At 41.4% G+C, this 15,461-nt stretch overlaps 1 protein-coding gene across 5 annotated transcripts in view; it reads right to left on the reverse strand.

The window, feature by feature from the left end:
* Window positions 1–217: 217 nt before the first annotated feature.
* Window positions 218–15,461, reverse strand: part of spi1 (Spi-1 proto-oncogene) — a 43,814-nt gene continuing 28,570 nt past the window's right edge. For 4 of the 5 annotated variants that reach the window (XM_031899763.1, XM_031899762.1, NM_001145983.1 and 1 more), the window contains 4 exon segments: window positions 5,954–6,044; window positions 5,475–5,677; window positions 4,611–4,767; window positions 218–3,340 (listed from right to left, as the gene is read on the reverse strand). In XM_031899763.1, coding sequence (XP_031755623.1) covers window positions 3,024–3,340; window positions 4,611–4,767; window positions 5,475–5,677; window positions 5,954–6,044 — 768 coding nt within the window. In that variant the 3' untranslated portion in view covers window positions 218–3,023. 5 annotated transcript variants of the gene reach the window in all.

The following is a 15,461-nucleotide window of genomic DNA, read 5'->3' on the forward strand; positions in this document are numbered from 1 at the left end:
ACAGTTCATTGGCTGGAACCATTAGATCAGTCATAACGGTGGTTTTTCCATATCCCTAACCCAGTCCTTTGGTTCCGTTGGCTTTTCCTTTATAGAAGTTTGTTCTGAAATGGCTATGAGCAAATAACATTTTGGACCCCTGACTCCTTGTTTATAGTAGTAAGTGAAGTACAGAACATGAACGGGAGTTTCAAAGAACACAACCTTCACACATGAAAAAAGTATGCATTTATCTTTTATGAATAGAAAATAACATCTTATAATTCAAGTTTTACCTGTTAATGCGCTTGATGTAAGAAACCCAATAAGAAAGAGGTGAGTGCATACTGCTGGCTTGTGCGGTAGGCTCCGCCCATAACGGCAATTGCCTCATCAACTTCTCTTTTGTGAACCTTTCTATACAAAAAAAAAATCTAAAATAACTTAAACATTGTACATACAAAACAGTATGTTAAGCCAGTTGACTTGCTTAATGCATTGGTGCAGGGGCAACATTTCCCTTCAAGATCTGGTTTATCTTATTCATGGTACAATATTAAAAAATAAAGCTATACAGAAAGCTAAAGGCTGCTCATATGGGAAATAACATTTACACATAAAGGGATTGCTGTGTGTTTCTTCTGAGTGCATTCACTGTACAGTATGTAAGCAAACACCTGATGTGTTCATAGACCTGGAGCAAACTCTTACTCCTATGCTCTGCAGGGGCGGGGACTAATGTCAGTGCCAATATTCTGCACTTTGATAAAGGATAACAATGTTTAGTTTGGGTACACATGCCTGATATACATATATTATGGGCAACTCTTGTGTCCTGTAGCAAGTTCCCCTACTTTTTAGAAGAAGTAAACTTTGCTTCTAATATTACTTTACTCTCATGTTCCGCAGGGGCGGAGACTGATCTCAGTGCCAATATTCTGCATTTTGATAAAGGATAATAATGTTTTGTTTGGGTACACATGCCTGATATACATATGTTATGGGTAACTCTTGTGTCCTGTAGCAAATGCCCCTACTTTTGAGGAGGAGCAAACTTTGCATCTGATATTACTTTACTCTCATGTTCCACAGGGGCGGGGACTAATGTCAGTGCCAATATTCTGCATTTTGATAAAGGATAATAATATTTACTTTAGGTACACATGCCTGATATAGATATGTTATGGGTAACTCTTGTGTCCTGTAGCACATGCTCCTACTTTTGAGGAGGAGCAAACTTTGCTTCTGATATTACTTTACTCTCATGTTCCACAGGGGCGGGGACTAATGTCAGTGCCAATATTCTGCATTTTGATAAAGGATAATAATATTTACTTTAGGTACACATGCCTGATATAGATATGTTATGGGTAACTCTTGTGTCCTGTAGCACATGCTCCTACTTTTGAGGAGGAGCAAACTTTGCTTCTAATATTACTTTATGCTCATGTTCCGCAGGGGTGGGGACTAATGTCAGTGCCAATATTCTTCATCTTGATAAAGGATAATAATGTTTCGTTTGGGTACACATGCCTGATATACATATATTATGGACAATGCCCCTACTTTTAAGTAAACTTCTTCTGATATTACTTTACTCTTATGTTCCGCAGGGGTGGGGACTAATGTCAGTGCCAATATTCTGCACTTTGATAAAGGATAACAATGTTTAGTTTGGGTACACATGCCTGATATACATATATTATGGGCAACTCTGTGTCCTGTAGCAAGTTCCCCTACTTTTGAGGAGGAGTAAACTTTGCTTCAGATATTACTTTACTCTCAGGTTCCGCAGGGGCGGGGACTAATGTCAGTGCCAATAGTCTGCATTTTGATAAAGGATAATAATGTTTAGTTTGGGTACACATGCCTAATATATAAACTGTATATATATATATATATATATATATTATGGACAACACTTGTGTCCTGTAGCAAATGCCCCTAATTTTTAGGATATTACTTTAATCTTAAGTTCCGCAGGGGTGGGGACTGATGTCAGAGCCAATATTCTGCACTTTGATAAAGGATAATAATATTTAGTTTGGGTACACATTCCTGATATAAATATATCATGTGCATCTCTTGTGTCCGGTAGCTGTAGCAAGTTTACCTACTTTTTAGGAGAAGCAAACTTTGCTTTTGATATTACTTTTATGTTCTGCAGGGGTGGGGACTGATGCCTCTTCATAAAGGATAATAATGTTTATTTGGAGATGTGACTGCAGTAAAATAAACTATAGAAGAAGAGATCTATGAGTATACAGGGTAATGAAAAGCACAACCTATAAAAAAAATGCTATGGAAACTTGCTAAGGCTGCACTGCTACCATGGACTCTTGGATAGAAAGTTACAACTTCTTTTGCAAAGTGCATGAAATGTAATTGGCTTTGCAAATCTGAGCAATTAAAAAAGCTCCTGCAACTGGACAACGCACAAGGTAAAGTCTAGCAGAGGAGAAACAGGGAAGGTCTGGGAGAAGAAAGTGAAAGCAGAAGAGAAAGTGGAAGTGGAGAACAAAAGAGAAAGTGGGGAAGAAGTCCCAGGGGGTATGGATAAAAGGTAAGGGACCGGTGGCCTAATGCAAATAACAGCGGAGAAACAAGAAAGGCACAATTATAAGAAAGATATTTAACTGAACAGCTACTAAAGGGCCACAGGTATAACACACTTAAATAAATGGGGCCCCACAAAGTCTGTGTTGACCACTGCCCAAGAGCCTCATTACTTGTAAGACCAGCTTGGGCTCCTGTGCCAGTTCCCTGTCATATGAAGAAAACCATTTATCATCCAGTTCTTTAGACTCCGAGTCTAATAAGCTTTACAGGTCAGGGACACACTGTTCCTGAGGAAGCATACAGTTTAAGGCACTATTATAAAAACAGCCCCCTGCTTTCCGCACATGAATAATTACAATAATATACACAGCTTGACTATGTTCCAAACATGGAAACTTTTGAGTCTTTCGTACCAAAATGCTGAGAGCACTAAAGATTTGTGAGTACTGGCAAGGCCCAGCCATACAGAGATTGCGAATTCAAGCTCAATGATGGAGGTGTTTCCTTGGGTTATAAGACTTTTGTAGTACCTCCCTGCTAAACTGGTACGTCAGTTTCTTCTTGATCTTGTGCACCTCTCCGGTCTTGCCATAGTTACGCAGCGCCCTGGCCATTTTCTGATAAGTCATCTTCTTCCTGTTGCCTTTTTGGATGCCCCAGCGATGGGCAAGGACTTCTTTGTGCTTAGAAGAAAACTGGAATGTGCCTTTATCTTTATCAACCCACCAGATACTGTCTTTCATGTCTCCGCTCTGTAGCAGTTCCAGAAGGAACTGGTAGAGGCGAATCTTTTTCTTGCTTCCTAAAGGTGAATAAGAGGGTGTGAAAATGTGGCTAGAACTCATAGTTTTGTTCTAGAAGGCCATGTTTAACCATGTTCTTTGTTAGTTGCCATGTTTATTTAGACCAGGAATAACCAGTAAGGCTTCTCATTAGCAGGTTATAACACAATAGGAAAGCTATGAGACCGATTCGGCAGATAATCGGGCTGTGTATGGGCAGTACAGACGGGACTGCCGACCGATATCTGGCCTGAAATCAGCCAGATCTCGATTGGGCAGGTTTAAAAATCTAGTCGGATCGGGGACCACATCGGCTCGTTGATGCGGCCCCCGGACCGACTTTTCCTATGCCCCAGGGCCAAACGATCGAATTAGCCTTGATTCTCCCGATATCTCCCACCCGTATGTGGGGGATATCGGGAGAAGATCCGCTCGCATGGCGACATCTCCAAGTGAGCGGATCTTATGGTGTATGGGGACCTTAAGTCAGTAATACCTTGACAAGCAATTGTCATCTTAATTAGATAAATATGAAGGGAACAAGAATTAAGATATATCAACTCTTTTATGAACAATTCAAAAACACCAGATAGCCTACATGACATGTGAGGATACACATTTTTTCCAACTGTCATAAGCTTGTGCTTTATTCCTGTATATACCATATTTATAACTTGATTTAATGTGGTTACTTTCCATGTCTTATAATATATAATCTCTCCCTGCCCTAAGGAATCAGATGGAACTAGCAGCTGCACTGGGTTGTAACCTAAAGGACCAATAAGATCAAGGACTACAGTATTCCAGTTATATGTGGTTCGGCTAGCCATAGACTATTTGTGGGATCTCCATACTTTTGTACCATTAAACCACATTCAAATGTAAAACAAGAGCCACACAAACAACTAAATAGTTCCTGGGTTTTGCCAAATAAGGCCTTTGATTGACTGTTTGGTATCCCTATGTGGCCTGTCAGTTTCAGAAGTGTGTAAGCTGTGTCTGTTTGACACCAAAACTTGCCTGCAAGCCAGGAATTAAAAAACAAGCACCGACATTAAAGCCACTGGGAGCATCAGCAAGGGGTAGAACCACTTGTTGGTGCTCACCGCTCTAGGTAAATACTGCCATTGGGTGGCACTAATGATTGCAAACATATTCTTTATATGACACCACAATCTAGACTTGACTCCTGTCTCAGAACTTGACCAAGTGACTTTCCAAAGGAACCGACAAATTGTTGGCTGGCTCTTTAAATATTCTGCAGCTCAAGCAAGCTAACATGCGCCTCACCTGGTTCTCCTTGTAACATGCCATAAGTAGGGTCTCGAGAGTCCATCTCTCCATCTGAAACTTCCAGTGGTGGGCTACGTCTCTCATGTTCCTCTTCATCAGAACTGGGTTGTCCAGTAGCTATATACTGCAGACCCACGCGAGGCATGTAGGAGACCTGTAGTGGTGCACATGGATTTGTGTTTACACAAAGAATCACAATCTATTGCTATTTGGTAATGTGATATAGGTGGTTCTATATAATAACGTGTGTGTGTATGGGAAATCATCTCTGGCCCTGATATCTTGAAGTTTATTCAAAAGGGTTGTGGTTGTGTTAGTGTAATAAAAATCCTAAAGAGAGCACTAAGTCTAGGATCCAATAGCAGCCAATCAGCAAGTAGCAGTTACTAGTCACCTGTTTGGACGTTTACAGCTGATTGAAGGCTTTAGAACTTACATTACCCTACATTTTCATGTATCGTGTTTTACCCGTATCATGGTAAAATATAGGAGGAAGCTAAAGATGATCTACATACACTTTGTATTTAGGAATTGGGCATACACTAAACAAATAAAACCAATGGATATGTTGGAGGTATAACTTAGGGTGCTCTATTTTATGAAAGGAAGGGGCTAGTTGTGGTAAATGAGTTATGTCATGGATATGGCCAAGGAACAGAAATGGAAGTCAGTCTTGGGTTTTATAAGCATTATCAGATGGGACAGTGGGAGATAAATACACGAGGGTGGGGGCTTAGGCTGTACTATTTGTGGAGTGTTTCTACTTGATATGAATAAGAAATGTATTTTATGCAGACGGTCAGTGACTCAGGAAGATGTGTTCATTAGAGGAACCATGCCAGTGTCTGAGGTAGGAGGTACCTGATGGCCTATGCTGAGGTGTGGGTGTGGCGTGGGCAACCCAGGTTCCAGAACATGCATCTGCTCCTCCATATGTCTGTAGAGTTGCTGCAGCTGGGGAGGTTGAACACTCTGCAGTTCCGTCAGCTGGGAATCAGGGAATCCTTCCAGTTCTCCATGTAGATGAGGGGTGGGATACTCCCAGTAATGTTCTAAGAGAGAAGCTGATACAGAGTTGGTATCATTAGGTGCAGTCTATCCCTTGTTCTGCTTTCAATATCCAGCCCACCCATTTTATTACTCCTGCAAACCAATTCACCTTGCAACTAATTCAATATACTCTAATGAATTCTCTAACTGTTCTCTTTTCTGCTGTTCTTTGCTGTAACACTAATAGGCCCAGAGTTTGACCCTCCATTTTTTTTGTGTGGTCTTTGCCATGGTTGCTACAATGGTAATTGCTGCGAAATACAGTTTGTGCAAGTGTCCCTTTTGCTTACCATGGCTCTCACTGTCACTGAGGTACGGGTAGTATTCATGATGTTGGCGGTAAAGCTCGGCATCATAAGCGATCAGCTCCTCCGGATGTGCCTGAGAAAGGAGATAGACCAGTCACTGACAGAAACCTAACCAGTAGCTACAGAATCATTCATACAAAACCAGCCTAATGGATTCCATGATCATCGCTAGTCATTTGTTAAACAGAACCCTCATAGCACCAAACAAGCAAAGGCGCGATACTGTTGCACAGTGATCCCCAACCAGTGGCTCAGGGGCAACATGTTGCTCCCCAACCCCTTGGATGTTGCTCTCAGTGCCCCCAAACCAGGGAGTTATTTTTGAATTCCTGACTTGGGGGCAAGTTTTGGTTGAATAAAAACAAGATTTCCTACCAAATAAACCCCTGTAAGCTGATAGTGTGCATAGAGGCTGCCTAATAGCCAATCACAGCCCTTATTTGGCACCTCCATGGACTTTTATGGTTGGGGGCCCCTGCCGTAGCGTGTAGATCCTTCAGCATAGGGCAGTCATCAATAAAATGATTATTTTGGTGGCCATTATACAAGATGCTTATGGCCTCTGGCCAGAACCCAGTTAAGCTACTCGTATATTTTTGGCTGTAGGAGGGAATAAACAGAAACAAAAGATAAAAGAACCATTTTTGTTGGCATTGAACCAAGACTCCAGTGGTGCGAATAGTATAAAGTGTGATATTATGTTACAAATAGCTTATTTCATTGGTCAGAAAGTGATTCACTGTGACCCAGGGTGCAAATGCAATGGTCACAAACTCCCACTCTTTAATGTTCCTTTAAAAACCACTTGTGTCTGGGGACTGGCTGCCGTCTCCACCAAACACTGGGCTGGAAGATCTAAAGTTCTTTGTCAAGATGTTTATTAACACAAAAAAGTAACGGCAAAACCTTATAAAAATGGAAACAAAGGAAACCCAACATTCTGAAAAAAAATCTATTTGTGTGTCCGTTCTTCAAGTCCCAGTAACTGGAAATAAAGGCAAGTACTTGGTACTGAGGGGTGTGAAACTGTCGTGCAGGGGATCGGCCACATTTCTTAACAACTCCTCTAGTGTTGGTTTTTACATGTTGTTACTTGGAATCACTGATGGTAACACTTTCAGCATGGCAAACACTTGAAATAAATACTAACACCCATTTGGCAGGCTAGACCAAATTCCTCTATGTTTGCATAGTATGTGCACATCAGGGTATGAAGAAGACCAACAAGGTTGCAGGAACTGATCTCATAGGGTCTGCAGAACTGATGAACCAGAGTGCTCATTCACCATAGTGGGGCAATGTGCGCCCCTGTGTGCCCATTAATTAATAATGGCTCCCTTGTTTTACGAAGGGTAGGGGATCCCAAGAATTTCACAGATTGGCAATGTGCGTATATGCCCATCAAATGCAAGGAATAACCCTAGGAACTCAAGTTAATGGAGTGCGCATACAAAGAGGTAGTAGGGATGGGGCTGTGTGCTGAAGTAGAACTTGAGTGCTCTAGAACTGCCTGGAATAGTGGCACTGTTTATTGTAAATCTGGTTCCAGTCATGAGTTCTCACCATTATGAATACCAAGGGAGCTGGCATAATTACGGGAGCTGGCTATGCACTTTGAGATCCACTTGTTTGGCAAGTTTGATAAAAATGAGTGGCTACACACACGGGTATAGGAAAAGTTGGTCCAGGGACCGCATCAACGAGCCGTTGCGGTCCCCGATCCGACTAGATTTTTTAACCTGCCCAATCGAGATCTGGCTGATTTCAGGCCAGATATCGGTCAGGCAGCCCCGTCGGTAGTGCCCATACATGGGCCTATTAGCTGCCGAATCAGTCTAAGGGACCAATATCAGTAGCTAGAATCGGCCCGTGTATGGGGACCTTTAGGGCCAAATTGGGCCTTGACCAAATGATCAGATTATATTGTGGGCTTACAGTATGCTCAATTGATATCTTGCCTGGAGGGGGGAGTTGGCATCTTTTATCTGTTAGCCTTAACCTTTAGGGTGGCCATAAATGACCCAACAAGGTACTCTGTCCAATCAATGCACCCTCAGGTTGAATGGATAGTAGGGATTAGTTTTATCAGCTGACTGGGGGCAGTGACAAAAGGGGGTGGGGTATTACATAAATGGGGGTGTGGCCAGAAAGGGGTGGTGCTACAGTGCATCAGGCAGATAGAGAATTGATGGAGGATAGATTGGGGAAGGAAAAAGTTAAGATTGAGTTGGGTCAAGGTCTTAGGTGGGCGGGCCAAGAGCTAAATTTAGTGATATTAAAATTTTACCAGCAACTATATAGCCGGTAAATATGTAATACCGGCCCCGGCTTTGGCAGGTGTTTTAACAGCCAGGTGGTATCCCTATTGGATAGATAGGTATGACTGCCTTTCTACTGGGCTATTTTAAAATAAAGAGAAGCTGCAGATACATTGTTCGAACAGGCCTGATCCCTAGACCAACTCATCAGTGGGAATGGCACCCCACCAAGGCCAGCTTAAATCTACTGAATATTTTGTTTGGAAATTTGGGTTTTGGAAATAAATTTCTTACCTCCTGTCTAGAAACTCTGTTATAGCAGGAAGTGAGGAAAGCAGGGGGTTTCTGTTAGAGAACTGCACCCTATATCGCATGTTCTATCTAGTTCTGAAACGTATTTGATAAGTATCTCGGAAGGTTACAACACTCTCCTGTAACGCTCTCTCATAGATACTGTATATCATGACCTGCATGAATGAGAATCTTTATAGACATATAGGGGCATACTAAGCAATTAGGAGATAAAGTCGGATTTTTTTTCCTACTTCTAGATAATCTCGAGATTTACAAGTGGGTTTTCACCAGAACTTGATTTTTTCGTTATTATTCCCAGAAAAATTCGAGTTTTTCTAAAATAACTCCCATAATTCATGATTTATTAATGTTTAGTTAACTTTTTTTTTGTAAAATAATCCCCTCATTGTTTTCAGTTTCACCCAGCTTCAAAGGGGAACTTAATCCCCTCATTGTTTTCAGTTTTAAACCTTTCAAGGGGAAGTTAATCCCATCATTGTTTTCAGTTTCACCCAGTTTCAACTGAAACACATTAATGTTTTCCAAGAATGCGTGCCAATGCTCCTAAAATGGCTGCCGGAGCAATTCCTGTTTGGGAAAAACCAAAGGGATTCATGGGAACAAACATCTGTTTAAACTCAAATTTTTAACAATGCTTTCAACTCGAAATGTTCGTACGAATGATTTAAGAAATAGGTGAAAATTGTGTTTTTTAGGTTCCCCATCATTTAACATTAAGACCCGAGTTTTTTCATTTCTAGAGAAAAATAGTTTAGGAACATTCTTATGTCTGTGTTCCTTCTCTGGTTCTCAGATCAGCGTTATGGGACAGTGCCAGGGAATGGTGGGCTAGCAGCCATAGGCTTCATAGCATCCAAACCTAGCTATTTCCTGGTTGGTTTCTCAAGTGTTCCATCCCTCGTGCCAATAAAGAAGACTGAAAATGAATGAGGACCTGTATAGACCTTGAGCTTTGTTTGGCTTAGAAATACTATTCACCTGCTATATTGATTTTTTTTATTTTCAGGATTTCACTCAAGGCACCTATTCAAGAGTCTTTCTTTTATGAACCTCAAAGAATGTTCTTACTTAGGAACCTCGACTGCAACTCCTCCTTGGAGTTCTGCCATTTGTAATCAGCACAACACCCCCAAGTCTTTGGAAAGGTCCATCATAGGAGACAGAGAGGGATTTGGATAATCATAGATCTTAAGATACAACGTTGAGATAATCTGAGCTGTAGCCTGGTTCTTCTGGAACCCCAGTCCTAGGTAATCAGAGGTTGAGTAGGGGAGCAGGTAGTTGAAAGCCATCCCTAGGAGCAGAGCTGCTTGTGACTTTAGATTAGTGGCTTCTCCTAACTAGATAGACAAAGCAAACTTTTGGCTTTATACCTTCTCACAGAAAACCTCTGTGTGCTCCCAAATTTTAAACAGACTTTGGATGACCACTAAAGTTACAGATCTCTCCTGGTTAGAAGTGGAATATTATTTTCCTGTAGAAGTAGACATCCTTGTCCAGTCCCACCAAGAGTCCACTAATGGTTTCTATGCATTCTCTCTATATAATCTAGAAACTGAAAGATTCTTCATGACCGGAGTAAGCATTATAATACTTTAAACAATCTGGAAAATGGTCTTAGAGTCTCTAATCTCTACCAATAAGAGACTTTCTCTACCAATTATAGACTGCTGATCAGATCTGCAAACCAGTTGGTTATTTTACAATGTGGCTACATAGCTAGAATTTCACTGTTCCACTAATTCAGCCTGTGGGCAGGTGTGGCCTCTGTCACTTCCACACGAGCAGATGAGAGGTATCATGAAACTGGATATTCTGTCCGTTACTTACTACAAGTCAAAGATATTGCAGAAAGATCTGAGGAATCTGCTTTCCAAAGGGCCCGCTCAATGATTAACAAGCTCGGACAAGCCATAGAAGCAAGAACTGTTCTTGTAACTGAAAACCTATTATGATTTGAGTTTTTGGCCTATTTATTCTGGGACTAACAGGTATAGTGTTCCAAAAAGTGCCAGCCCTGAAGTCAACAAAAATGAACAAAAGACGTAGGAATAAATGGTTGGACTGGCACATTGGGATGCTGGGAAAAATCCAAGTCCTACTTGCCTTCCCCCTCCAGGGTGGTGGCTTGGCCTTGACCATAGCATAATTAGCCACATGTTCCAAAGCTCAATATGTAACCAGAAACTATAAGCCACAGTGATGTCCAGTGATTTACCTTGGGAACACACATAATTTGACATACTCTATCAGATCCCAATGTCCTACTCATGTAGCCCTGTGGCCTATAACCTGTTGCTGGAGAATTTCAGCTTCCCTCACCATCATTAGATGCTCCCTACCCACTTGGTAGAGGGCAGGAATGAATGGACTCTTAAGGCACAATACAGTCAGGCAGGGACCCAGTGTTGTGTCAAGTCATTGAGGTATCAAATACACATTACAGGGCCCATGGAAAATATAGATTATACACACATGCACAGTGCAATAGAACTGTTTGCCTCCATATTAGGTCTAGCAGCCACTGCCCTCTTCTTCCCCTTCTTTTGAAACATGAAAAGGGAAATGCTTTTTCTCAGGCACGAAAGCCAACAATGTGCCATCCGCAAACATATCCACTGTCTAGCACAAAGCAAACTGAGGCCAAGTTGTGAAATTGGAGGAATCTGCAGAAAGTGTTGTACTCATTACCTGAAATTGTCAAGTTGACTGTTAGGTGGGCACGAGGAAGGCAGAGCATTGTGGTAACCTGTACTGTAGAAGATAAAGGTTTTAGTAATGATGTCTAATGGGAAGAGTCAGGATGGGACCTGGAGGGTGCAGATCAACAAGAAACAGGGCCCACTAAGAACTGTTGCACAAGCTGGGCCCACCATGTCTTAAATACTGTGAACTACTGCAAATTGTGGGGGATCAAAGTGGACACATGAAGGGGGGCAAAAACATTTGTGTCAGGGAATTGAGTGCAGAGGCAAATGCAAGAGGGCAGCAGGTCCATAACTAGCGGTAGGCAGAAGCAGCTCGTTCCTAGGGTGCAAAGGTGGGAGTAGGGGTTCTAGGACCCTAGGAACATACCTATCTTGCCTCCTCTAACAGCAGCAAGTGTAGAGGGTGGGAGAAGAAAGGACCTTTGAAGCGGAGAGCTGCAGCTGGGGTGGTTGTTGTTAGGATAGAGATAGAGGAAAGATGGCAAGCAGGGAGTGGAGAGAGCTTGCCTTGGGAGCCCTTCTTGGTTGGTCCAGTTTTACAAGGTAGCCATGTCCTTACTACCTGTCATAGGGCAGACCAGGATGACAACTATTTCTATATCTTACTGCCTGCCCCTCATGAATACAGCACTACTAAATGTAGGCAAATATTTGCATTGTGGCAATTCTTCTATGTGCAGAGCAGGGTGCAAAGTGCATGAACCATGTTTTTTTCACATTGCAACCTACTTTGCACATAGTAAAGGACCCCCTTGGTAATATCCACCTCACTGTAGAACTTCCAAGGTTCCAGTGAACTGATACTTTCTTGTATTTGTCAGTAGCTGCTGCTCCCACTCATATATACATATAACCATATCCAAATTCCCTAAATATTGCATTCCACTTGTTCTGGATATGACTTGTCCTGTGGAGCCAGCGCAAAATTATTTATATCAATCATTTTTACAAACATCAGTATCCCTTATCATTATATTGGCGGTTATTGGTCCAATGGTTAAGGCACCGGTTCTGATTAGGCCTTGGTTAAGAAGACAAGACTGCAGACATGTTTTGCCCAAAATAGTGAATTATAATTGATCTCATTACTGTTTTTGTTTTCTGTTGTGGCAGAACTGTGACTCAGCCTTGGTACCGTTCTGCCATTTTGCCTTTGTTGCTGGATATAAGTCATTACATATTAGACAATATAACATACATCACACCCCCAGATACAGTGAGGATTGTAAATATAGTTCTGTATGATCGAGGCTATGTAAAATGTGCCAAGAGACAGGACGCCACGTACAATGTCTTAATTTATTACAGGAACTGTGTGCAAAGGAAATGCTATGTGGCAATGTAGTTACCATGGCACATGCATTAGAACTCGGGTGACAGTTTAGTACAGGCTATTTCTTGTACTGGGGACAAAATACATTTTACAGTAAATGACTTTCAGCCTTCTTACATTTCTGCTGTATTTATGGTAAGATCTGCAGGGTTTTTTTTTAAACCCAAGCACTGCTTCTGCTGATCCCACTCAGAAACTCTCAGAGTCGCATTCATGGCTTTAAATATCAACTGTTTGGTTCCCATGAAAATGCATTATGTATATAATAGTGACAAGTTTGGGCAGATCTTTGAGCATATTGAAAGCAAGGCCTTTCCGGTGATGTCCCCATTGCCAACCCTCACCGTAATAACTCCACTGTAATAAATTCATCAGGTGGAGGTTAGGCTAGTTGTGGGTTCTAAAAAAGAAGGGTTGGTCATGGGTTGGCAAGAAGCAGGTTGGGGTTGGGTGTTGCCCACCCATAACTTATATATATCTATCTAGCCTTGACTGCAATGGAGTAAGACGAATCATTAAAAAGAATAACTATACTTCAACAAACAAGTAAGTTCCATTTATCGATTTATCGTCAAGCCAATATCAAGAGGAACAATCCAAACGACACAATAACAATTGCTACACTTCCCAAAGAAATTTTCCTCTACAGACTGGGCAACCGTGGATGTTTTTTCCAGCATCAAACTGTTCCACCGAGAGGAAAACATTATGGTTTCCCTTTTCCAAATGCCAACATCCATGATTAGCTTTACTGCACAACGATTCATGTTGTGGCCATAATAGCAGCAGACCTTTCTCTGATCTAATCGGCTCTGGTATAACATTTGGGAAACTTGTTGAACATCTGACTTGATTCTAACCTATAATTGGCAAATTATGCAATTACTGCCCTGATCCTTTACAAATATATGAACTTATACTATTAATGAAATGGTGCCCAAAGGAACTTCAGTTATTGTTTTTACAGAATGCTTATTATAATGTATCTTATATAAATTGGAACGTATTGTGCTGAGAGGTGCTTTTGTCCAATCATTCCTGGTTTCCCCTGTAAGCCATAAAGTGATGAGCAGAGCTTTAGCAATAAAGGAGAAAGGAGAACTAATAAATATACCCACTAAAATATGGAGATCCAAACTACAGGAAGATCCCTTATCCGGATATTCAGGATTTTTCGTCCCATACCAGTATAGAGGGTGTCCTCACAGAAGGGCAGTGCCAATATACACATACAAAGCTGATCATCTTCAAGGTTTGGGGCTGTAAAAAGCTTTTTATGGTGGGGCCTTAAGCTTTATACACCAATAATAATGCATTATTTTCCTCTAAGCTCTTAGCTTGTGTGTATCTTTATCAGTTGGATAGTTTTGTTATTTAACATTAAGTAAGGATGAACAGCGCCATTAAGACTGTTGAAAAAAAGACATCCCGTGCAGACACAGAAAAATGTTGGAAAACAATAAAAGGATATCCAACCTACAGCCCTCTGTTTGTGGGACCCCCCAAAGCCTTCTCTATTGCCAGGGGCTCCCTTTTCTTTTTGTTTCCACCTGCTCTAATACAATAAAATAGTCGTTATGGTTGGCAGAGGACACATAGCAATCAACTTCCACATCTATATAATTCCAATTTATTTCTTTGGCAATAAACTTTCCAATCACTGGGGAAGCAATTTGTTAATCAGCTGAGAATTACTGCACTGCCTATGTGCCCAGCCCAAGCCCAAATAAACATGGGGTCACCCCCCCCCCATCCAAAAAAAGTACCCCAGCTCAGATCATCTTTAATATAGAAGAGGCACACCAACCCAAAGCAAAAGCATGGCATGATAGTCTAATAAATTGGCACCCCCCGGTGGGGAATAGGAAACCTTTACATGTATTTTCCTACTACAGTGATTACATTAGATTATATGAAATGTACTTTCATGGTGAGAATAACATAGGATTAGGAGGGGCTAAATCTCCCCCCAAAGAGCCCAATGATTAATACTCCTTTGTTTCAGGTCAGAAGACTTCAAATGTGTCTTCCCTGAAACTGTGAGGTCTCTTTGGATTAGTCTCAAGGTTTTGGGGTGGTGGGGTTATACATTTGATTAATCCCAGTTTGCCATGGAAATCACGGTATTCTGAAGATAATATACCTTCTCCAATACAGGGCAGGTTTAATATCATTAGCATGTAGTGAATTTATATTGCACTATGAAATAAATGTCTGTTTGCACCATGTATTTCATAAAAGGAGCATGTTTTTATTTAGTTATAACCCCCTCCCCAAAATGGCTCTTAAACAGAAGATGAGGAGTCTAGCCTTAAGGCCACCAAGGATGATATCTGAGGGTCAGTGCTTATTAGCTGCCCTGGCTATTCCTGGAAGCCCAGACTGACTGAAATTTGGGGTGAGCACATAATTGTGGCCATAGATATCCATGGAAAAAGAGCAGGGATGACTGCTATGGCTATATTTTCACTTATCTGTCACTATGGTACATATTCACAAGCCCATGGGTGTCCCCAGAATGTGCCGGATGTTTTTGGAGCCATAGGTCCTGAGCTACTGTAACACTTTCCATTGCTATCAATGGGACATAACCCACAGCTATCCAAAGCATTTCTAACCATGCAGCCAGCGTACCCTAAATTGTGTTAATATTAATAAGGGGTTGAGCACACATTTATTAGCAATAGGTATACACCAAAAAATAAGCAGCTCTCTAGGACGATAATGTCTGACCAACTATTTGCACTGTTTGTTCCAGCAGCCTCATTCGAATAAGGGCAGTTGCAGAGCTATTGTATTAGGTTCTGTGCTGTCTCTCTTTGGAGAGGTTTCCACTGTTTTTTTAGTAGATACTTTATCTCCTTACTGAAAGTATG

The sequence above is a fragment of the Xenopus tropicalis genome, chromosome 4, assembly GCF_000004195.4.
Source record: "Xenopus tropicalis strain Nigerian chromosome 4, UCB_Xtro_10.0, whole genome shotgun sequence".
Lineage (NCBI taxonomy): Eukaryota > Metazoa > Chordata > Amphibia > Anura > Pipidae > Xenopus > Xenopus tropicalis.